Source organism: Eurosta solidaginis, chromosome 2, assembly GCF_040869045.1.
Source record: "Eurosta solidaginis isolate ZX-2024a chromosome 2, ASM4086904v1, whole genome shotgun sequence".
Taxonomy (NCBI): domain Eukaryota; kingdom Metazoa; phylum Arthropoda; class Insecta; order Diptera; family Tephritidae; genus Eurosta; species Eurosta solidaginis.
This window is the reverse complement of record NC_090320.1, coordinates 226688597-226714518: the sequence shown is the minus strand read 5'-3', so window position 1 is coordinate 226714518 and position 25922 is coordinate 226688597. Positions and strand designations below refer to the sequence as shown.

Here is a 25922-nt window from a genome sequence, read left to right as displayed (position 1 = left end):
ATAAGCTCACCAGAAAAGCGATCTCGTTGAGCGTATTTCCTTTTCTTCTTATACATTTTAGTTTTTTTCTCAAAACAAGTTTTTTTTATTATTATTTCCTATTTCCGCAGTTTCATATGCATTTTGTGGCAGGTCAGTAATCCTTCACATATAAAAAATTTGCAATTTCGCATTAGCGTTAGGCTAAGAGCAATTGTATCTTTTAGATTCGTTAGGTTTGCTTGTGCAAACGAAAACATCAAGATGGGGCGATATTTATGGGATAGTAAGAATGAAAGTTAAATTTTTTTGGGTCAGTTAGGTTATAATTAAACTATACAAAGGCTGTGTGAAAGAAGCCATAGTTTAAGACATATCTTAGTGGTAGCAGTTTTTTTGTTTTAAAACACTTTGTAAACTGGATTTGCCTTCAAGACTTATAATTAAGTAGACTAAAAGAAACACAATTAGATCGGATTATTATAGTTTATTCTTTTGCTGAGTCCGAGTTGTATGGGATTTTTTTTTATGAAATAGCTATTTGTGAATATCTATTCTGGAGTTTTTAATCGTAGAGATAGGATTACTTATACTAGAATATACCTAGGTTTAAGAGAATTGTTTGTAAATAAACACCTGAAGAATGTATCCTTGAACTACGTGATCTTCATTGAAGTGCAGGGCTGAGGTAAAAATAATTTTTGGTGTGTGGTTTGCCTATGGGCGCGCTACGGTGGGTGAAGGATAACGGAGGAGAAATGGCTGAGTGACATATGAATACTTAGACGGACGTCAGGTTTGAGGGCGCTGTAAGGAAAGAGGAGTCAGCACAGCGCCCATGGTTCAGCGCAAGCTGCGCTGAAGAGGGTGGGAAGACTCCACCGGACAGGACAGGCCTTCAACCTTTTCTTCTCCTCCTACTTTCCTTAGAATTCTCCTATTTATTTCTTTTCAGCTAGGCATGAACCACTCTTATTTTTGTAAAGGTAACTGCAGGTAAGGAGGGTGTGCAAAACCCACCCCATTCGGCGAGCTAGCAGGGGCTTGCAACCATGCCGCATGCCACCTCCGACTTACCACCAAAAGCCAGTTATGTTACAATGGCGCCCAACGAAATAGCCCAGTCTTCTTTTGATATATTTCCCACATTTTTTTCTTTATTACTTTTAGCTTTGCCTTTCTAAATTCTCTAAGTATGAATCTGACTTTTCTGATCTTTTAAGTTCCCTACATAAATATCGCAGTAATCATTCCACTTACTTCTGATCATTTTTCTTTCACTAATATTTGCTGTTCCTTTACTTCTTCTATCCCTCACCATCCTTATTATTACCTTTCATTTCCTTCTCTTGACTTTTGACAGTGACCGGCTTGATGACAGCGCCGCTGAGACCCGTCTTGGCGACTAGTGTCTTCATGGCAAACTTAATGGAATTAGCAAGTTGTTCAGGTCAGGGTTCCTTAGTCTGACTTCAGCAGTTGAATTAAGTGGTACCTGACGTGGAATTTAGCTAGGAAAAGGAGTTTACGTGATAGAGGGAACTGGTCAAGCTACCCTACTGGCAATCCGGCATTACTGGTAGGTGAGGTTTGAAAACAAAGTTGCCACTACCGGAGCAAGGGAGTGCTGCATCCACACCTGAAATCAGTTAAGGGCGTGTAGTGTTACGCTCCCACGGACGACACTGAGACTGACGTAAGACAGAACGGAAGATACGGACACCATCAGCCTCCTTCGATGACCTTCGCCGAACCTTCGCCAAGGCAACTCCGCACAACAAAGCAAATAACAAGTAACTGCATCTAGGAATTATTTGGATAGATTAGTTTTAACTTCAGTTGAAAATCTAGAAGGACATAATTTTTAACGTTTTTTTTATACCGTCTATACAAAGATATTATCTTTAGGTATATATTTTATAATTTTTATTGTTTTGCTATATTTATATTTTTTTCTTTTTTTTTTTTTTTTTGAGCAGGGTTCGAAAAGTTTTTTTTTTTAAATAACACAGTGCTGGAGAGATTATCCATTCTGGCTGTATAGCGTACCCCTACTTGAATTATCTCTTGTATGAAGCTATTTCTAATATACGCTATACGATTTTTTTTTATATTTATGTGAATTTATTTTTTTTTTCTACGGTAGTTGCGGTTACATTTTTTTTATATGGAAGTAGATGGTTTTATTATTATTTAAAACTTTACCTACACTTATTAGCATATATTTGTAATTAATTATACTCAATTATACCTATACATTTAAGGCGAATTTTGAAGTCTTTTGAATTGAATTTTGTGGTCTTCATAACAAAATTTTTTGTACATGGGTTATATTTTTTACGATTAATTAATACCTGCTGGTGACTTTTAACCTGGGAGGAGTGTAGGTTTTTGGTAAGATCCATAGTTGCTTTCCCAGATAGTTGAGCATACAATTTTTCCGGTCCCATAAATAAAGAGAAAGACGGTAATTCTGAGTGCATGGAACAAGAAGAAGAGATTGATTGGATAGTGCCAGGCGGGCTAGGCATATTCGACACAAGTATTAGAGTTACTAGGAGCACGACGAGGGCTCTCCAGAACCAAATCGCTGACTCTATATTTACCCAAATCGATACAGGGATACCTCATCGCGTTGACTTCGTTCCTATCGATTTACTGAATCGCTGTACTGCTAGGGTTTTCGGGTCACAAGGGCAAGAGAGGCCGAGTATTAGAATAACAGACGAATTTTCGTGTAGCAGAACCGACGATACTATTAACTTTTCGCGGAAGATTGAGGAGGTGCTCGCTATGGCCGATTCAGACGAGAGAGGATGGGGAAATGCCTCACCCAACGATCCGTTGACGTCAGGTGTGGGGGCCGTAGGTGGGAAGCCGGTTTCGTCAGATGCCCAAATGGAACAGCTGAGCCGAATGATGGCGATGATGGCACAACAAGGGGATTTGCTTGCGCAGTATACAGTATACACAAGGAAAGCTAGACGTCGAAAAGCTTCAATCACAACAGACTGCCAATGATTTCGCAACTCGACTCTCACACCTGCTCTCTGAGGGCACAACTCATCCTGAAGGAATACAGGAGCAGTGGGATCATATCTCCAAAGCACTTCATACTGCCGCCGAGGAAAAAATTGGTTACCGGCGGCCACGAAAAAACAACTGGTATGATGAAGAATGCCGCGTTGCAACCGAAAGAAAAGACGCTGCCTACAGGGCTACGTTAAAAGCGAGCGCGACAAGAGGAGTGTGTGAACGCTATCGTGAGTTGAAAAGGGAAGCGAGACGCCTTTTCAGGAAGAAAAAAGCAGAAGCAGAAAGGCGTGAGTGCGAGGAGCTTGAGCTGCTAGCCACCAGGAATAACGCCCGAAAATTCTACCAAAATATACGGCGACAGACGGAAGGTTTTAAGACCGGGGCAAACTCCTGTAGGAATGAAAACGGCGACCTTGTAACTGATGTCCAGAGAGTGCTTAGATTATGGAGGGAACACTTCTCTGTCCTCCTAAATGGAGGCAGCAATTCACCGCGCAGAGATGAAGAACCCGATCCCGCAATCGATGACGATGGAATATATGTCCCCCCGCCCGATTATGACGAAGTTAGAATAGCAATAACCAGATTGAAAAAGAACAAGGCCGTGGGCGCTGATGGATTGCCTGCGGAGCTATTCAAGTTCGGCGGCGAGGAGTTGGTAAGGCGCATGCAGCAGCTTCTTAGCAAAATATGGGCGGAAGAAAGCATGCCCGACGGTTGGAATCTAAGTGTTCTTTGCCCAGTCCACAAGAAGGGGGATACTGCAAAATGCACCAACTATCGTGGAATCAGCCTTCTTAATATCGCATATAAGGTCCTTTCAAGTGTATTGTGCGAAAGATTGAAGCCCACCGTGAACCGGCTGATTGGACCTTATCAGTGCGGCTTCAGACCTGGTAAATCTACCATCGACCAGACTATCACAATGCGCCAAATCTTGGAAAAGCCCGTGAAAAGAGAATCGACACACATCACCTCTTCGTCGACTTTAAAGCCGCCTTCGACAGCACGAAAAGGAGCTGCCTATATGCCGCTATGTCTGAATTTGGTTTCCCCGCAAAACTTATACGGCTGTGCAAAATGACGTTGAGCAACACCATCAGCTCAGTCAGAATTGGGAAGGACCTCTCCGAGCCGTTCGAAACTAAACGAGATTTCAGACAGGGTGACCCCCTATCGTGCGATTTCTTTAATTTGATGCTGGAGAAAATTATACTAGCTGCAGAACATAACCGCACTGGAACAATATACTATAAAAGCGTGCAATTACTGGCATATGCTGATGACATTGATATCATCGGCCTAAACACCCGCGCTGTTAGTTCTGCTTACTCCAAGCTGGAAAAAGAAGCGGTAAAAATGGGTTTGATGGTGAATGAGGACAAAACGAAGTACCTGCTGTCATCGAGCAAAGAGTCAGCGCATATGCGCCTTGGCAACCACGCTACTGTTGGCAGCCATAATTTCGAAATAGTAAAAGACTTCGTTTATTTGGGAACCAGCATCAACACTAGCAACAACATCAGCACTGAAATCCAGCGAAGAATCAATATTGCCAATAAATGCTACTTTGGACTAGGTAGGCAATTGAAAAGTAAAGTCCTCTCTCGGCGAACGAAAATCATACTCCACAAGTCACTTATCGTACCCGTCCTGCTATATGGGGCAGAAGCATGGACCATGACAATAGCAGATGAAGCGGCTTTGGGAGTGTTCGAGAGAAAAGTTCTTCGAAAGATTTATGGACCTCTACGCGTTGGCGATGGCGAGTACCGAAGAAGATTTAATGATGAGCTGTACGAGCTATACGCAGACATCAACATAGTCCAGCGAATTAAAACGCAGCGGCTGCGCTGGCTAGGCCATGTTATGCGAATGAAAGATGATGCTCCGGCCAAGAAAGTGTTTCTATCGGAACCCGCCTATGGAAGCAGAGGTAGAGGGCGGCCCCCACTCCGTTGGAAGGACCAGGTGGAAAACGATTTAAACTCCCTTGGTGTAACCAATTGGCGCCGGTTGGCGGAGCGAAGGAGCGACTGGCGCGCCTTGTTGGACGGCCATAACCGTTTAGACGGTTAAGCGCCAATTAAGTAAGTAAGTAAGTAAGTAAGTAAGTATACTGGCGAGATTCACCACCTGCGAGCCGCTGTAGCAGACCTCAATAAGCGTGTGAGTGGAGTGGGCGCACCTACCCAGATACCTCAACCTCGATCAAGAAACACATCCACGCCAGAAGTGACCAACGTTATGCAAGAGGACGATGAGCGAAACAGCGCAGCGGATAAGATCCAGGGCGAAAACTTTTCGCCTTCAGGTGAATTCAGACGCTGGAAGAAAATCGATCTTGAAAAGTGGCATATTAAGTTCGACGGTTCTAGTAAAGGTATGAGTGTAGAAAGCTTCATTTTTCGCGTAGAAAAAATGCGTGAACAGCATGCAATCACGTATAAGCAGTTGTTCACGGATTTTCACTGCCTGGTAACCGGCGATGCCATAAAGTGGTATTGGCAGGTACTCGAAGACCATGCAGAAAACCCCGACTTTGGTTATCCTGAACTAAAAGCCGAACTGCTATGCCACTTTAAGACCGCTGAAACAGACTATGAGATAATACGTGAAATAATGGAGCGAAAACAACAGAGTAACGAAAATTTTGACGAATTTTACGGGGAGATTCATAATTTAACGTTGCATCTGAGGAAGCGCATAAGTGAAAAGGAGCTTATTGGCATTGTCCGGGGAAACCTGAAACCAATCTAGCTAACCTAACATTTGCGTCCAAAATAGAAACGATTGCTGAGTTGAAGGCAGAATGCAAAAGGGCAGAAAAGCTAATCAGAGAAAACAAGAGCAGGTCCAAACAGGTCAGCGAAATAGACTTTGAGGAGAGTGGAGTTATAGGGAGAAGCGTCGAGGCAATTAATAAAACCCAATATGGGAAAGTACCAGTAACAACACAAAGTCAATACAGAAAGGATGCTTCCTCGTCAATTTGTAGTGATCCGTCTAAGTCCAGTGTAAAATCCTTTTGTCCTTCACCTTTCCATCTCATGCTGTGTTTCTCTTGTGGCATGCCGGTGGATCATTACATGAAAAACCCGGCAGAAGCTCACAAAGAAACCAGATGTAAGTCCTCGTTCCATTATATGTTGTGCTTTGCGTGTGGAGGAGATTCGTCGTTTTGTGTGTACAAGTCCGATAAGGGAAACCACAAACTGGCAGAAATTTCCGGGAACTTATGCCAGGATCAGGGAAACCCGGAAACAAAACTATAATTCTTAAAAATTTTCATTTAGATAAAGAGAAATGTAAAACGAAGGAAAAGGAGAAACAACCGAAGAGTTTGCATCAACGTAAGATAGAATATGAACAAGCACGTAGGAGAATCTTTAGTGAGGAAATAGTAGCTAAAAGGAAAAATAGAAACTATGTTAAGATTAAGAAAATGAGAAAACAGAGAAAAAATTTTAAAAGGATTAAGAACAAGATCGTTTCAACAATAGTAACGCTCAAAGGGGATAATCGTTTTTTTGCGAAAACCAAGATCGGAGGTCACGAAGTGTTAGCATTGCTAGACTCAGGGGCAGGCGCAAGCTGTATTGGTAGGAACGCAGACAACTTGTTATGCGGTAAGGAGAACCAGATAATGCCAATAAGGGGTCAAAATGTTAGGACGGCGAACGGGGGAGAAACTGTGGTCACTGGGGTTGTAACGTTGCCTGTTTTGTGGGATAATACCGTGAGGGATTTGGAGTTCCTAATTGTGCCCGATTTACAACAAGAGGTATACTTGGGAGTGGATTTCTGGCAGGCCTTCGGGATGAGTGTCGTTAGTAGAGATGTGAATGTGAGTCTGAATGAGTACGGTGTGACAGAGCTCGTACCCACCGATGGTGATCTGTCCTTTGACGCAGTACGACACGAACTTTCCAACGAGAAAAACGAAGCCCTGGAGCGAGTAAAAGCCAAATTTCCATCATTCGAAGTTTTAGGGCTTGGCAAAACTGATATAGAGGAGCATACAATCGAGGTTACTGATGAAAACTTAACCGTGAAGCAACGATTCTACCCAATATCGCCGGCTATCCAGAAATTGATATATGCAGAGCTTGATCGAATGCTGGAATTGGGAGTAATCGAAGAGAGCAATAGAAGCTGGAGTTCGCCAGTCTCCCTAGTGGTAAAAGGAACGAAAAATCGGTTATGCTTAGATGCAAGGAAGGTGAATGCTCGTACAATAAAAGATGCTTACCCGTTGCCGCATATAGAGGGAATTTTGAGTAGGTTGCAAACCACGCGATACATTTCAGCCATAGATCTAAAAGACGCTTTTTGGCAAATACCGCTGGAGCGGAAATCTCGAGAAAAGACAGCGTTCACGGTACCTGGTCGGCCTCTATATCAATTTAAAGTTATGCCTTTTGGGTTGTGTAATGCAGCGCAGAGAATGTGCCGACTTATGGATAAAGTTATTCCAGCCTCGTTGCGTGAATCAGTGTTTGTGTATCTAGATGACTTGCTCAGTTGATTTCCCTTCCCATTTGTGTCTGCTAGAAAAGGTCGCTAAGTGCTTGCGCGATGCAAAACTGACTATAAATGTTGAAAAAAGTAAATTCTGTTTTAAGGAGGTCAGGTATTTAGGATATGTCGTTGGCAATGGTTGCATTCGCACGGATGCCAACAAGGTGACCGCCATGAGGGATTTCCCCGAGCCAAGAACGCCGAAGCAACTTAGGCGGTTCTTAGGGATGACGGGCTGGTACCGCAGGTTTATTCAGGATTACGCGACAATTGCAGCGCCGCTCCACGATTGCCTCAGTAAAGACCGAATTAAAAAATTTACAATGACAGACGATGGAAAGAAAGCTTTTGAGCGCTTGAAGGAGAGTTTGATATCAGCGCCAGTACTGACCCATCCTGATTTCTCTAGACGGTTTTATATTCAATGCGATGCGTTGACCGACGGAGTAGGGGGTGTGCTGTTCCAACTAGACGACGACGGAAATGAGCGGCCAATTGCGTATATGTCTGCTAAGCTTAACAAGGCTCAGCGCAACTACAGTATAACCGAACTCGAATGCTACGCGGCAGTGCTGAGCGTAAAGAGATTCCGGCCATATGTCGAAGGGTTACCCTTCACCGTCATAACAGACCATGCGAGCCTCAAATGGTTGATGAACCAGAAGGATTTGTCGGTACGGCTCGCACGTTGGAGTCTTAAACCGCAGGGGTACGACTTCGACATACAACACCGCAGTGGCTCACAAAACATAGTACCGGATACACTGTCACGTATGGACATGGACGAGATCGACATGAACAGCCGACTGTTAGACATCGACATGGATTCACCCAGCTTCAATTCAGACGAATATGAAGAGCTGAGGAAAACCTTGACAAACAACTTACACAGACTGCCAGAACTGTGCATCTCAGACGGATACGTTTATAAACGAACGAAATTTTCTAGGGGGGACGATATTCAGGAGGACCAAGCCTGGAAACTCTGGGTACCGACTGAACTTCGGGGAGGCTTGGTGGAAGCTTCCCATGGCTCACCATCTGCTGGGCACTGTGGAATTCATAAAACCTTATCAAGAATACGTCAGAAATATTACTGGCCTGGTATGGTGACTGATGTCCAGATGCATATCAGCGAGTGCGAAACTTGTAGAGTGAACAAAATGCAAAATCTTTTTCATAAACCTCATATGGGCAAGCAACATCTAACTGAGCGACCTTTTCAGCGTTTATTTATCGATTTTATGGGTCCGTATCCACGTACGTCAGAGGGTAATGTGTTTGTGTTCGTATGTCTTGACCACTTCTCTAAATTTGTCTTCTTAAAACCGATGCCTAAAGCCACTTCAGCTGAAGCTATTCGATTTTTAGAAAAGGAGGTATTCCATGTATTTGGTGTTCCGGAATACATACATTCGGATAATGGAAAACAGTTTGTCTCCGAGATATTTTCTTCGTTCCTAAAAAAATATGGTACAAAATACATAAGGACGGCATTCTATTCACCACAAGGGAATGCTGCAGAGAGGGTTAACAGATCGGTGTTACAAATCGTAAGGTCATACGTCAAAGAAAACCAGAGAAGCTGGGACAAACACGTCAGTGATGCCGCCTTCGCTCTTCGCAGTGTGATACATACCAGTATAGGAAGTTCCCCATATTTCGCAGCGTTTGGTATTCCCATGGTACAGCATGCAGCATCGTATGAGTTGTATCGTAAGCTCGGAGCCTTAAAAGATGGAGATTGCGAGATTTTGACGACCGATGAGAAAATGCAAATGATTAGAGATAAGATCATGAAGGAGCTGAAGTTGGCCCATGACAAGAACGCAAAGGTTTATAACACCAGATCTAGAGAAGTGCAATTCAAAATCGGACAAGTGGTGTACCGCCGCAACTTTAGACAAAGCTCGCAGATAGCGAGCTATAATGCTAAACTGGCCCCGAAGAATATTAAGTGTCTCGTCTTGAAGGTAATTGGAAATTCAATGTACGAGCTAGGCAACATAAATGGTAAACTAATGGGGATATACCACGCCAAGGATATCTTTGCAAAATAGTCCGTTGTGTCTTTGTAGCAAGTCCGTCTGCTTAATGTTGTCCTAATTACAGTCATATTATTTTAATTGTTTTGTCTGTTATTAATTGTAGCATTTTCGTATGTACCTATCTCTTGACCAATGTATTATTTATTTACTTTACGATTGACTTTATTTATTTATTTGTGTATGTGTCTTTAAGCCCTTATTTATATATTTTTGATTAGTATATATACCTTTTTACCATATTGCTGTGGTATTTTCCGATCGCTTTATTTATTTATTTTTTTAATTTTTGCTGTGATTTTTTTTATAAAATTTTTTTTGTCGTGTTACCTGTGATATATTGCTACTGCTAGGTACGTAGAGTATCTAAGTTGTCTGTGGTATAATTTAAGTAAAGTATAAGATGTAGAAGTGGAACCACACTGAGTTAACCCAGGCACATGCGTAGGAAGGAATAACTAGAGAGGTTAGTAATGATGGTAACATTGGGCCCGGCATTATGGCGTGGGTCGAGGCCACACATTGAGCGAGGGAATCACATGTTGCCGGCTGCGTTGAACTTTTTTTTACGCACTCGCTCCATGGTGCAGGCACCATCGGCGGTTGCGAGCCTGTAACGCCAGCTTTTTACCTCACGGGCATAAGCGAGAGGCAACATGTGTCCATGGTAAACGCAGCAGGATTGTGCAGGTGGCAGAAAAAAAAGGCGCTAGCAGCACGACGTTTGCAGCAGCCACAATGTTGCAGAAGGCTTAGCAACATTACGGAAAATACACGTATGATTTACATCTAAAAGCTAGTTAGTGCGAGTGTGTGGGTTTGATTGTGTACGCGTGAATACGGGAAATCCGATAGGTATTTTGTATATGTACTTGTTAAAATTTTCCGTTTTTTTTTTTTTTTTACTTAACGTTCCATGCCCCAGCAGTAGGTATAAAAGGGAGTAAGACAAGGCAACGGGCCAAAGTTTCAATAAATCTGTGCAAGTGCGAAGTGTAGTGATACCAAAACACAGTAGTACAAAAAAAAAAAAAAAATTAAAAAAATTTCAAAGTGAAAGTTAAGTGCGCGTATAAATTCACGTTAAAAGTGCGGGCGCAAAATAAGTAAACGCGAAGCGCTAAAATTACCCAGGCAGCCCCAGGAGCGTGAGGGGAATCCTCCCCAGGTATTGTCACGGCTATAAGCCCGATATAAAGGTAAGTGATATCCGTGCTCTTTGTTGCTAGGTGTTTCCCTTGGCTTACGAACAGGGGCATGGACTGTCCAGTCCCCAACGTTAAAGCAAGGCAAATGAAACCCGCAACTGCTTTAACCCTTGCTGCTAGACATGCTTATGTCGATGCAAGCAACGGAAATCCAAGCAGACAAAGAAAAAAATAATTTTTTTGTGTGTGTCCGCGTATAGTAGAGGCGGATATACATTTATATAAACCTAATTAGGACCTTTTCTTTGTATTTTTTTGTTTTAGTTCACATCCCATCCATGAGGGAGGAAGGGCCATCAGCTCGCTCAACACTAAACAACAACAACTGGACGACGCACTGGTATGTACCGCACACGCCCACTGTCACCTCGCACAACACACAGAAACAACACCAGGTAATACGATACAGCCGTAGAGCAAATACCTCATAGGAAGCACAACTTTTTTAAAGTCGGTGACGGCAACAACAACAACAACACCAGGTAATACGATACAGCCGTAGAGCAAATACCTAATAGGAAGCACAACTTTTTTAAAGTCGGTGACGGCAACAACAACAACACTCATTTCGCCAGACACGCATCAGGAAGCGGACATTTTTTTACTAGCGGCATCAACCCCGGGAGACGGTCCAGTCCAAAAATCACCGAAGGAAGTGGTTTAGTTTATAAGTTTTTTTTTATTTTATATTTGTATGTAATACTTTAAAGCTGCAAAGAAGTTTGATTTTATACGTATGAAGAGAGAGGTTTTGGAAAGGCGTAGGTAGCTGAGGTAAAAGGGGTGAAGAAAGGCACCTAGGCTTTTAATTAGTTTCCCTTTAATTCATTTTTTTTTTGTTTTTTTTTTTTAATATTGGAAATTTTCTTTCGACTTCGTTTTTCGATTTTTGTTGCGGACACATAGGTAAAAGGTGCGAAGTAAATCCTTTTGAAGTGATCTTCACTTTGATTTTTGCATTTTTTGTTACTTTTTTCAGCAACAGGTGCTCAAGAGCGACGGTACCAGAGCGACGGAGTGACCAGGTGAGTGCAAATACAAAACATAAAAACCTATATGCACTTATGTATGCACATAGATTAAGCTAGGCGCTCCTAATTCTATGAATTTTGAATGATTAGCGGCGAGAGCATGAAAATAGATGTATGTGCATGCATTGTAGCTGAGGAAAAAAAAAATATTATACAAACATACATAAACATAAGCTCACCAGAAAAGCGATCTCGTTGAGCGTATTTCCTTTTCTTCTTATACATTTTAGTTTTTTTTCTCAAAACAAGTTTTTTTTATTATTATTTCCTATTTCCGCAGTTTCATATGCATTTTGTGGCAGGTCAGTAATCCTTCACATATAAAAAATTTGCAATTTCGCATTAGCGTTAGGCTAAGAGCAATTGTATCTTTTAGATTCGTTAGGTTTGCTTGTGCAAACGAAAACATCAAGATGGGGCGATATTTATAGGATAGTAAGAATGAAAGTTAAATTTTTTTGGGTCAGTTAGGTTATAATTAAACTATACAAAGGCTGTGTGAAAGAAGCCATAGTTTAAGACATATCTTAGTGGTAGCAGTTTTTTTGTTTTAAAACACTTTGTAAACTGGATTTGCCTTCAAGACTTATAATTAAGTAGACTAAAAGAAACACAATTAGATCGGATTATTATAGTTTATTTTTTAGCTGAGTCCGAGTTGTATGGAATTTTTTTTTATGAAATAGCTATTTGTGAATATCTATTCTGGAGTTTTTAATCGTAGAGATAGGATTACTTATACTAGAATATACCTAGGTTTAAGAGAATTGTTTGTAAATAAACACCTGAAGAATGTATCCTTGAACTACGTGATCTTCATTGAAATGCAGGGCTGAGGTAAAAATAATTTTTGGTGTGTGGTTTGCCTTTGGGCGCGCTACGGTGGGTGAAAGATAACGGAGGAGAAATGGCTGAGTGACATATGAATACTTAGACGGACGTCAGGTTTGGGGGCGCTGTAAGGAAAGAGGAGTCAGTACAGCGCCCATGGTTCAGCGCAAGCTGCGCTGAAGAGGGTGGGAAGACTCCACCTGACAGGACAGGCCTTCAACCTTTTCTTCTCCTCCTACTTTCCTTAGAATTCTCCTATTTATTTCTTTTCAGCTAGGCATGAACCACTCTTATTTTTGTAAAGGTAACTGCAGGTAAGAAGGGTGTGCAAAACCCACCCCATTCGGCGAGCTAGCAGGGGCTTGCAACCATGCCGCATGCCACCTCCGACTTACCACCAAAAGCCAGTTACGTTACAAACCATACTCACTTTTATTTTGAAACACTCAAATGAATGCCACTTAAAGGGTGGGTGGGGCGAAGCACATACATACATAGCTGAATACCAGTGGCCGACAAGAGAGCCATGCATCTTTCTTGTGTTATTATGTAAAGCGAGGCCGAGGGCCTATGCAAAACAAGCAACTGAATATTATCGCAATTGAAGTCAGCTACATTTTCATATTCCCTTTGAGTATCTAGTTTTTAAATATTTTTATTACAACATATATATTTACAACACATTTTCGCTATTTCCCATGCGACAACATTCACTTGACTGTTTTTCGACGCGATATTATGATGTGCTAAACGCAAATATATAGGACCTGTGTTTGGTTTAAGTTTGTATGGTAGAAATAGTAATAATAACAACTACAACAACAGCGATAAGAAAGACAAAGCCAGCAATAATAGCATGCACTTACCCACCAAAGCTGCTGTTAGTCACGTAACAACAGCATATGCCAGCGATGGCAGCAATAACAACAACAGCAACAATAGCAACATTGCCATCAACAATATTTATACCACTACGAAAAACAACAACAAAAAACATAGCAACACTGATGGCCGCAACTTTAATAGCGCCAATGACAGCGTGGACCACATTGCAAAATGTGATGCTGCTACAAAATTAGCTAAAACAACAACAAAAATAACAAGTAAGGAAGGCTAAGTTCGGGTGTAACCGAACATTACATACTCAGTTGAGAGCTGTGGAGACAAAGCAAGGGAAATCACCATGTTGTAGATGGACGCCTTTTCGAGATATCGCCATAAAGATGGACCAGGAGTGACTCTAGAATTTGTTTGTACGATATGAGTATCAAATGAAAGGTGTTAATGGGTATTTTAAGAGGGCGTGGGCCTTAGTTCTATATGTGGACGCCTTTTCGAGATATCGCCATAAACGTGGACCAGGGGTGACTCTAGAATTTGTTTGTACGATATGGGTATCAAATGAAAGGTGTTAATGAGTGTTTTATAAGGGAGTGGGCCTTAGTTCTATAGGTGGATGCCTTTTCGAGATATCGCCATAAAGGTGGGCCAGGGGTGACTATAGAACTTTTGTGTACGATATGGGTATCAAATGAAAGGTGTTAATGAGTATTTTAAAAGGGCGTGGGTCTTAGTTCTATAGGTGGACGCCTTTTCGAGATATCTCCATAAAGGTAGACCAGGGGTGACTCTAGAATTTGTTTGTACGATATGGGTATCAAATGAAAGGTGTTAATGAGTATTTTAAAAGGGTGTGGGACTTAGTTCTATAGGTGGACGCCTTTTCGAGATATCGCCATAAAGGTGAACCAGGGGTGACTCTAGAATTTTTTTGTACGATATGGGTATCAAATGAAAGGTGTTAATGAGTATTTTAAAAGGGCGTGGGTCTTAGTTCTATAGGTGGACGCCTTTTCGAGATATCTCCATAAAGGTAGACCAGGGTGACTCTAGAATTTGTTTGTACGATATGGGTATCAAATGAAAGGCGTTAATGAGTGTTTTAAAAGGGCGTGGGTCTTAGTTCTATAGGTGGACGCCTTTTCGAGATATCTCCATAAAGGTAGACCAGGGTGACTCTAGAATTTGTTTGTACGATATGGGTATCAAATGAAAGGTGTTAATGAGTATTTTAAAAGGGCGTGGGTCTTAGTTCTATAGGTGGACGCCTTTTCGAGATATCTCCATAAAGGTAGACCAGGGGTGACTCTAGAATTTGTTTGTACGATATGGGTACCAAATGAAAGGTGTTAATGAGTATTTTAAAAGGGTGTGAGACTTAGTTCTATAGGTGGACGCCTTTTCGAGATATCGCCATAAAGGTGGACCAGGGGTGACTATAGAATTTTTTTGTACGATATGGGTATCAAATGAAAGGTGTTAATGAGTATTTTAAAAGGGTGTGGGCCTTAGTTCTATAGGTGGATGCCTTTTCGAGATATCGACATAAAGGTGGACTAGGGGTGACTCTAGAATTTGTTTATACGATATGGGTACCAAATGATAGGTGGTAATGAGTATTTTAAAAGGGAGTGGGCCTTAGTTCTATAGGTGGATGCCTTTTCGAGATATCGCCATAAAGGTGGGCCAGGGGTGACTCTAGAATTTGTTTGTACGATATGGGTATCAAATGAAAGGTGTTAATGAGTATTTTAAAAGGGCGTGGGTCTTAGTTCTATAGGTGGACGCCTTTTCGAGATATCTCCATAAAGGTAGACCAGGGGTGGCTCTAGAATTTGTTTGTACGATATGGGTATCAAATGAAAGGTGTTAATGAGGGTTTTAAAAGGGAGTGGCCCTTGGTTGTATATGTGAAGGCGTTTTCGAGATATCTACCAAAATGTGGACCAGGGTGATCCAGAACATCATTTGTCGGGTACCGCTAGTTTATTTATATATGTAATACCACGTACAGTATTCCTTCCAAGATTCCAAGGGCTTTTGATTTCGCCCTGCAAAACTTTTTCATTTTCTTCTACTTAATATGGTAGGTGTCACACCCATTTTACCAAGTTTTTTTCTAAAGTTATATTTTGCGTCAATAGACCAATACAATTACCATGTTTCATCAATTTTTTCGTATTTAGTATATAATTATGACATTTTTTTCATTTTTCGTAATTTTCGACATCGAAAAAATGGGCGTGGTCATAGTCGGATTTCGGCCATTTTTTATACCAATACAAAGTGAGTTCAGATAAGTACGTGAACTGAGTTTAGTAAAGATATATCGATTTTTGCTCAAGTTATCGTGTTAACGGCCGAGCGGAAGGACAGACGGTCGACTGTGTATAAAAACTGGGCGTGGCTTCAACCGATTTCGCCCTTTTTCACAGAAAACAGTTATCGTCCTAGAAGCTAAGCCTCTACCAAATTTTACAAGGATTGGTTAATTTTTGTTCGACTTATGGCATTACAAGCATCCTAGACAAATTAAATGAAAAAGGGCGGAGCCACGCCCATTTTGAAATTTTCTTTTATTTTTGTATTTTGTTGCACCATATAATTACTGGAGTTGAATGTTGGCATAATTTACTTATATGCTGTAAAGATATTAACTTTTCTTTTAAAATTTTAATTTAAAAAAAAAAAAATTTTTTAAGTAGGCGTGGTCGTTCTCCGATTTTACAAATTTTTATTAAGCAGACATAAAGTAATAAGAGTAACCTTCCTGCCAAATTTCATCATGATATCTTCAACGACTGCCAAATTACAGCTTGCAAAACTTCTAAATTACCTTCATTTAAAAGTGGGCGGTGCCACGCCCATTGTCCAAAATTTTACTAGTTTTCTATTCTGCGTCATAAGCTCAACTCACCTACCAAGCTTCATCGCTTAATGCGTATTTGGTAATGAATTATCGCACTTTTTCGATTTTTCGAAATTTTCGATATCGAAAAAGTGGTCGTAGTTATTGTCCGATATCGTTCATTTTAAATAGCGATCTGAGATGAGTACCCAGGAACCTACGTACCAAATTTCATCAAGATACCTCAAAATTTACTCAAGTTATCGTGTTAACGGACAGACGGACGGACGGACGGACGGACATGGCTCAATAAATTTTTTTTCGATACTGATGATTTCGATATATGGAAGTCTATATCTATCTCGATTCCTTTATACCTGTACAATCAACCGTTATGCAATCAAAGTTAATATACTCTGTGAGCTCTGCTCAACTGAGTATAAGAACAGACAGCGAAGTTGGCATAGCGGGCGTGTCAACAATGTTTGTGTCGCTGACAGCAACAGCAAATGTCCGCGAAACCACAAAACCACCAGCGGTTTCAGGTAAATTTAATTTGCACCAAAGCACGTGTTGGCGACGGTGTCGACGACGGTGAGTGATTTTGGAGTGGGGCGTCTGTTGCTACGTTGGCGGCGTTGATCACAAATTATGCATTAGCGCCTATGTGCAATCAAGACAACGTGCTCAACAACAACTTAGGGCGTAATAGTTGTTGGAGTCTTTGCATAATTCGTTTTTAAAACTGTAATACTGTCTGAAAGGATGTTGCATTTCTTGTCGGCTAAATTTTCACCGTCGTCAACCATCCATGGCGTTTTCGTTGTAGCTGCACTCAAACTATGATCTGTTAAAAGCACGCGAGCAACTACACTTGCAATGTTTTTGTAACGACGCACAAATTGTTGCACGAATTGTTGCACCAATTTTTCAAACTTTTCTTCTTCTATTCATTTGCTATAAAATCATTTTACTTCTGCTTCTTCTTCTTCTTAGTGTTTATGCCCTAAACTTATTTACGTATATGTGTTGAATGTTCACAATACTTAGGCCCAGTTTTTCAACGTTTATGTGACTCGGTTCAAATGGAAATGCGATTCGAAAGCTGTCACGCATTTTTCACATACACTTTATTTTATAAACGAAAGATATTTCTTTCATGTTTAGATTTCGTACCCTTTATCAATAGCAGTTTTCATGAAAATTAAACTTATTTTTTTGGAAGAGGGTATAAAATTTATATGATGGGTCGCCAAATGCTGATAATCGTTTAGTAAAAAATGGGGAGCATTGTGGTTTAGGTGATGAAAGAAAACTAAAAATCTACGCACAGCTTAGGTTAGGTTAGGTTGAACTGGCCGGCCCATGAGGACCTCACATAGACTGAATGAGTCCGTAGTGTTACCAGAAGTTTGTTTTAGCGACCAAACTGAAAACCCTTATCAAAAACCAGAACCGATGTTATAAAATAACTCCGTTTTCTTAGCAAATACTAGAAGCTTCCTAGGATTTAAGCCACTTGCTGCTTCTTGATCTGACAGCTGTATCACTCCTAATAGCTGGAGTCTTAGCCTGGCAAACGCAGGTCACGAGCACAGAACGTGCATATCGTTTCCTACTCCAACCCTCACTTCCTACATCTGCTATCACTGACCAAGCCAAATTTAAAGGCATGCGACGCCAGAAGGTAGTGTCCAGTCAGAGTACCCGTCATAAGTCTACAGTCCTCTCTTTTTAATGATAGAAGCAACTTTGTTAATCTAAGGTTAATTTTAGGTCTTCAACAGCAATTTTAAACTTTTTGGTATTATTTTAAAACCGAAAAGTGTATAGAAAATTTCTAGCTTTGAATTTTCTAAACTTTTTGGGTTTGTCTAAAACCATTTTCAAATGTCAGGGTTATTGTTTAATTAAGCTTTAAAAATTTAACGGAATAAAATTAAAAAATTTAGGGGTTTTCAAACTTACAAAAAAGTTTGAAAAATTGATAAGACCGATAAATGATTTGAAATTTAGACTGAAATTTTTAACCGTGTACGAATCAGAATTCATTTTTTAGAAAGTTTGGCCGTGTGCATCGGTTGGGTTGCGTTCTTATGTCCCCAGAACACCATTTACGCCGTGAGGCGAGAGTTCTCCCCATTAATTAGAAAAATGATACTGAACAAACAGTTTCTGTAAAATACCCAGAAACCTGGGTATCCCAACAGCAACCTGACTGAAGAGGCGCCGTGGATTTAAGAAATCGTTCCCGGAAGCATTTTGAAAAATACGACACCTGAGAATTCAGATGTACAAACATATGTAGAAAAAAAACTCGAAGGAGTCTCAAGAGATATCCACCAAAACGCGTTGGACCTCTATGCCAGGAATTGCCCGGCGTACACCGTTATTAAAGTCTGTAACGTAGCATATGCTACGCCACAATATCTATTTCCCATTTAACGCCCACCCCTAATATTTTATTTCCCATTTACTGCCCACCCCTACATTCACATGTACCGACATACATACATATACATACTAGCCCAAGAACCACCGCGCAAACATAAAGCAAGCCAGCGATGGTGAACGCACAATGCTGGAGAATTTTCATTCGTGGCGCGCTGTGCGCGACAATGCGAGCATAATTCCCAGTGTGTTCATAGACACATATGAATACACCAGGCACACTTCGCCTTAGGTAAGTGAAGTGCCTGCCGGCCACCATTGGCAGTCGACAAGGGGTGCCCTTTGGGCTAGGTGGGTGCGTTACAAGGTCGGTTCCACCGATAGTATGCCCTCCCCCCTACCTATCGGACGCCCTGCCGGTTTACCTCCATTTCCTGTGAGTAAGACGGGATTTAAGCCTCTTATTACTCACAGGAAAGGTAATGCACGAGCAGTCTTCTTGGGTAGGAAGGAAACCCGTCCCAATACCAGTGGCGGGGCGGATTCCTGGACTGCCCGAGCGAATATAAATACATATAGTCTAGGGACTCCCTTTGGGTCGACGGGGGGTAAAGTTACAAGATAGGTTCTGCCTATGGTACTTCCCGCCGGCCTATTGGGCAGCCCTAACAGTTTTGTCATCATCTCCTCTGAGTGAGACGGGGCTCACCCCCACCCCTATTACTCAGAGGAAGGGTAATTCACTGATATATAGCTTAGGTAAGAGGGGAACACGACCCAACGCCTACGACGGCACAAACTCCCCTACTACCCTTGCCGAATACCCGAGCCAATATATTTTAGTTAGTCAAACTAGCCAGTAGACTCCTACTAATAGAGACACTTCGCCTTATGTACAACCATCATCGCCATCCCGATCATTGGACATCCCATCCCGGAATCTAGCCACCACCGTCGTCATAGCTATTTGGTGAGAACTACCGGCACTCTCTCTCTTCGGGCGTGATCCTAACTTCCGCCGTTATCACCCCTAGGCGAGAGCCACCGTCATTCACCGCCATCTTCACCAACTGAGCCACCGCTAGCTAGTACTCTATCTCTCTCTGCGGAGAGCCGTCTTCCTTGGATTGTAATACATCCTCAGCGACACTACCTAGGAAACATCTCTCTCTCTCCCTCTAATGGATCCAAGTCTGTGGGTATATTAGCCTGAGAACCGCGTGTGTCAGAACACTAATTTACTGTGTATTTATATTGGTGGGGAAGTTTGACCTCCATCCGACTGGATTGACTTGAGCTTAACTGAGCCTTTGACCAAACCCACCTCATAAGTCAAATACCCTAAACTCGCAGTAGAGAAAAGTTACCTCCCTAGGGAGACGCGCGTAACTCCAGCTCAACTTCGATCTGAATACTGTAACAGGTTAAACTCATACCTATTCTGAATCAACCCCGATATACGTAATATATGTAACGTATAACCAACGCAACCAAAGCACCCTTTTCTCGCAGCTCCAGTCCTATTAAAACAGCAAGTTTCCTCAGTAACATGTTAGGGGATATTGATGACAATTTTTGAGTAGTCGCATCTATTGCATGGGGTGAAACACTGCTTCAACAACAAAAACAACACAACAACAACAAGAACTACACACACAGTTTTTACTCGTTTAAGATACACGTAGCATCAAAAAAATGGAGCAGTGATATTAAAAAAAAGTTACTAAAAATCACTATTGGCTTGTAGTCATAAAAGTTATTTTGTAAATTTTTTACCAAACACCTTTCACAATCGTCTGGTTGAAATGTCTAAAACTTTGAAAAATTAGTTAAGGTCACAAACTTTTTTCAAATACAGCGGAACCCACCGATCCTTCATTAAAACCCTTTCGGGTACTTGTGATGTGTTCCCATGTACCATCATAATAGCGGTTGTTGAATGCAAGCAACTCTAACCGCTTGACTAACATACCTACCTGTCAGTTCCGACTCTATTTAAAAAAAATTTAATTTTTTTTTTTTCAAATCTGAATCAAAGCGCAATATCAAAACGTAAGTACATACAATTTAATTAATGTTGATGAACATGTTATCGCCTGGTTGCACTAATTCTAAATAGCGATTTTAACTTTCAAAGAGATACCTCAAAAATTGCTGAAATTACCGTAACAGACGAAGGGATGGACGTACAAAAAATACTTATGAATTCCCTATTCACACAGGCAGAACAGTATTTTTTGGGGCTATTCTAGGTCTTGTAGCTTTTTGTAGGAAGCTTAAATAACAACAATATCCTGCTTTTTGGAAATTCATTGTACAGGTAGTTGCCTCAGTACCCCAACAAGAAGCAGAACAAACCCATTCCGCAGTATAAAGTGTTCTTGTAGAACTCTCACTACCTTAGCTCACCACTTAATGCATTTACGTTCACTAAACACCATTCGTATAATCGCCAGGCTCCATCATAGTGCTTGGTTTGTATAGCGATTCCTTGTATAATACGATGGCGTTAAATCCAAATGTATCCGCTTGTGGTAGCGGTACAATTCGCGGTTCCTTATGGAACAAATGTAAAATACAATAAACATACATTGGTCAGCTGGGTGGACTCAGTGGCACCAAATGTGTTAATGAGGATATGCTCAATCTAGCATGGACAACATGAGGTAATCATAAACGTCCTTCTTCATAATATTATGCTCTTATTAGCTGAACTGTCATATATTGCATTGTTACCTAAATATGTATTAATTCGATCGTCCGACGTCCCTTCTGTTATTAAAATATCGCAAATGACAGGATTTTGTAATTTTTCCTAAAAATAAGCAATTTAGACTGTCAAACAAACTCGCACAGTTCCGATAGATTTTTTGCTAAATTAAAGCAGTCCTGGACATTTCCAGTATAATAAAATACCTAAATCACCGCAAACTGTTGGCAAGGCAGTGCAAAATAGAAAATTTAGAATATTGATCAGCATACTTTTCAAACTAGATTTAAATTTCAAATTTCAACAACAACAAATTTTTAGAATTTTTCATTAAGGGAGTTCAGAATTTGGCGTATTTGGTGTTGGAAACGTTTCTATAGCAAATGAAAATTACGGATCGTGAACAACTTTTTTTCGTTCGTTTTAAATGTTTTTTATACTCAGCTGAGCAGATCTCACAGAGTATATTAACTTTGTTCGCATAACGGTAATCCGTAACGGCATAAACTAATCGAGATAGATATAGATTTCTATATATCGAAATGATCTGGGTGAAAAAAGAAATTCATTTAGCCATGTCCGTCCGTCCGTCCGCCTCTAAACACGATAACTTGAGTAAATTTTGAGGTATCTTGATGAAATTTTGTACGTAGGTTCCTGGGCGCTCATCTCAGATCGCTTTTTAAAATGAACGAAATCGGACTTCAACTACGCCCACTTTTTCGATATCGAATATTTCGAAAAACCGAAAAAGTGAAATAAATCATTACCAAAGACGGATAAAGTGATCAAACTAGGTAGGTGAGTTGAACTTATGACGCAGAATAAAAAATTAGTAAAATTTTGGGCAATGGGCGTGGCACCGCCTACTTTTAAAAGAAGGTAATTTAAAAGTTTTGCAAGCTGTAATTTGGCAGCCGTTGAAGATATCGTGATGAAATTTGGCAGGAACGTTACTCCTATTACTATATGTATGCTTAATAAAAATTAGCAAAATCGAGGAACGACCACGCCCACTTTAAAAAAAAATTTTTTTAAAGTCAAATTTTAACAAAAAGATAGTATATAAGTAAATTATGTCAACATTCAACTCCACTAATGATATGATGCAATAAAATACAAAAATAAAAGAAAATTTCAAAATTTCTAGGATACTTTTAATGCCTTAAGTCGAACAAAAATTTACCAATCCTTGTGAAATTTGGTAGGGGCTTAGACTCTAGGGCGATAACAGTTTTCTGTGAAAAAAGGCGGAATCGGTTGAAGCCACGCCCAGTTTTTATACACAGACAACCGCCTGTCCTTCCGCTCGGCCGTTAACACGATAACTTGAACAAAAATCGATATATCTTTACTAACCTCAGTAAACGTACTTATCTGAACTCACTTTGTTTTGGTATAAAAAATGGCCGAAATCCGACTATGACCACACCCACTTTTTCGATTTCGAAAATTACGAAAAATTAAAAAAATGCCATAATCCTATACCAAATACGAAAAAAGGGATGAAACATGGTAATTGGATTGATTTATTGACGCAAAATATAACTTTAGAAAAAAACTTTGTAAAATGGGTGTTACACCTACCATATTAAGTAAAAGAAAATGAAAAAGTTTTGCAGGGCAAAATCAAAAGCCCATGGAATCATGACAGGAATATTGTTCGTGGTATTTGATATATAAATAAATTAGCGGTACCCCACAGATGATTTTCTGGGTCACCCTGGTCCACATTTTGGTCGATATCTCGAAAACGCCTTCACATATACAACTACCACCACTCCCTTTTAAAACCTTCATTAATGCCTTTGATACCCATATCGTACAAACAAATTCTAGAGTCACCCCTGGCCCACCTTTATGGCGATATCTCGAAAAGGCGTCCACCCATAGAACTAAGGCCCACTCCCTTTTAAAATACTCATTAACACCTTTCGTTTGATACCCATATTGTACAAACGCATTCTAGAGTCACCCCTGGTCCAACTTTAAGGCGATATCCCTAAATGGCGTCCACCTATAGAAATATGGCCCACTCCCTCTTAAAATAATCTTTAATACCTTCCATTTGATACACATGTCATACAAACACATTCCAGGGTTACCCTAGATTCATTTTCCTACATGGTGATTTTCCCTTATTTTGTCTCCAGAGCTCTCAGCTGAGTATGTAATGTTCGGTTACACCCGAACTTAGCCTTCCTTACTTGTTTTTTTTTTTTTGTTTTTTTTTTTTTGTTTTTGAAATTCTATATGCATAGAAATGCCGAAATGCACTTGTGCATTAATAAGGGGGATTTGCTGCAGTGGCTATCCGGTCGATTATTGAATGGTGTAGTGATGACTTCAAAGTGGATCCTCGATCTTCAAATGTGGATAACTAGCTGAACATATTTGTAAGCATCTTTTGTACTGCCCTAAAATTAGCTATTTTGGATCATATCCAATGTTGATACCAACACCGTGTTCAACTTGAAATGGTGACAAACATCCCTGTCCATGTACTCCACGGCGTCAAAAAAAGGCCCTATAAGCTGTCCATGCTGTGTTTTCTTGTACTGCTATCTAGGGATGTTTTCCCTCCTATGAACTCCTGTCCTGTTGAAGCGTGCAATTTCGAGTATATTGCAATTTGGTATATTTATTTTTCAAATTAACTCACACAGTTTTTTCAGCATTTTTTTCATATTGGAGCAGTGCTGGAAAATTCAGTGCAATATGAGTTTCGGTACCTAAAATTTAGAGCGAACTCGCAATCAGCCTAAATTTTCAATTGCTTTGGAAAGTGCTGAGCCAGAAAAGTTATTCGTACGATATTTTTTGTTTGTTTTTTTTTCCAATTACCAAAAAAAACTCAGCTTCAAAACAGTATCTGTGGCAATTTGTAAAAACAACCTAACTCGAGTTAGGATAATGGCAATACATAGACCTTTATATGAAAAGCTAGCCACAATTCACCATTGTATCTTCCTGTATTATGTAGCAGCCATTTGGCGCTAGGGCTTTGAGTAAGTAACACAGGGAGATCTGTAACGGATTTTTGTTTTGAAGCCAGAATATCACTCTTATCCTAACTGGAATTAGGCTGTTTTTCCAAATTGCCACAGATATAGAAACAGTAATTGATTATTTTCCAAAGCAATTACTTACACCCAACTCTGACTCCTGGTATTTATTACGAATTCTTGTAAATGTGTCTTTTCTTATACTATCATCCAGAACAGAAACAGAAATTGATAATGTAATTGGCTATATACTGAAAAAATTTGTGTTCCTTTTACAAATTGACAAAGCAACGCATCAGGCTTGGAATTTCTTATCGAGCTCTAGGCTCGAAAACACTCCAAGTAAATCGACAAGTGTGTATGGCGAGTCCTCAATCTTCAATTTATCACGTCAATCTTTATTTGTAGTTTAAGTATGCAATTTCTCAAGATATACGTTAGTATTTACGTAACCACATCTATCAGCATGCATATGTAGGTTTATTAAAAACTTAAAAAAAAAATAAAATATTTAAAAAGGTCTGCATCCAATTTCATATTTTATGCAATTTAATAGTGCATACATCAAACGCACCTTCCGCCAAAGTTTCCTTTCTTTTTCCATGCATCTCGCATTTTAGCTTTAAGTCAACCACCATAAGCTTTAGTTTATATCACTTTTGTATCTTTTTCTCTGCCAAAATTTTTCTTCAACACTTTTGTAGGGTCCTCTGGTGTGCTCTATCCATCAGTCGAGAATAATTACTCTACCAAATCGAATAGCATCAGCAGTAGTCTAGCCAATGCGCAGGATACGTTATGGCGTGTAAAACTTGCTGCCGCACAACAACACTCCACAGCAGCGTCGGCAGCAGCAATGGAAGCAGCTGGCCAAATCTACATGGAACAATCGCCCGGTTCGGTGACGTATGGTACTTGTATGGATCCGCTGACGCAATGTGTTGTCGACTATGTCGGATATCCGTTACCACCACCACCGCATATAACGCAAGCATCCGCCTCATCGATCTCTACAGCGACGATGGTGGATGGCAGTTGTGGTAGTCCACGTGATTTTTCAAATAGTAACCAAAATTCTTGTGCGACAGGCGGTGGTAGTACGTTCAATGAGGCATCGATTGGTGCTGGAGGTAATCAGCAGCAAAACTACACGGATGAATTGGAAAATTTAAGAGAACAGCATCAGCAACAACTGAAGTCACAGTCGCCACCACCACCACCACAACGTTTTGGTACGTTAAAGAAATCACGACAACAACAGCAACAGCAACAACAGCGTATGGAACAGCAATTAGGTGAGTGTGGATAATATCATATATACATGTACAGATATTTCTATGTATGGCCGTACACAGATGGGGGAGGAGGTCGCTGCTAAAATTCATTTGTAGGTACTCTATTACTCTATTCTGAGATTTATAAAAGCCGTCATGAAGTCGTAGAAGGTATGTTGGTATTCGGTCTGTCTCTTTCCCAA

At 40.5% G+C, this 25922-nt stretch overlaps 1 protein-coding gene across 4 annotated transcripts in view; it reads left to right on the top strand.

Moving 5' to 3' along the window:
• fred (friend of echinoid) overlaps positions 1–25922 on the top strand; it is an 804301-nt gene that overhangs the window by 719030 nt on the left and 59349 nt on the right. For all 4 annotated transcript variants that reach the window (XM_067767197.1, XM_067767196.1, XM_067767195.1 and 1 more), the window contains exon 8: positions 25150–25740. In XM_067767197.1, coding sequence (XP_067623298.1) covers positions 25150–25740 — 591 coding nt within the window. The remainder of the gene's footprint in view (positions 1–25149; positions 25741–25922) is intronic.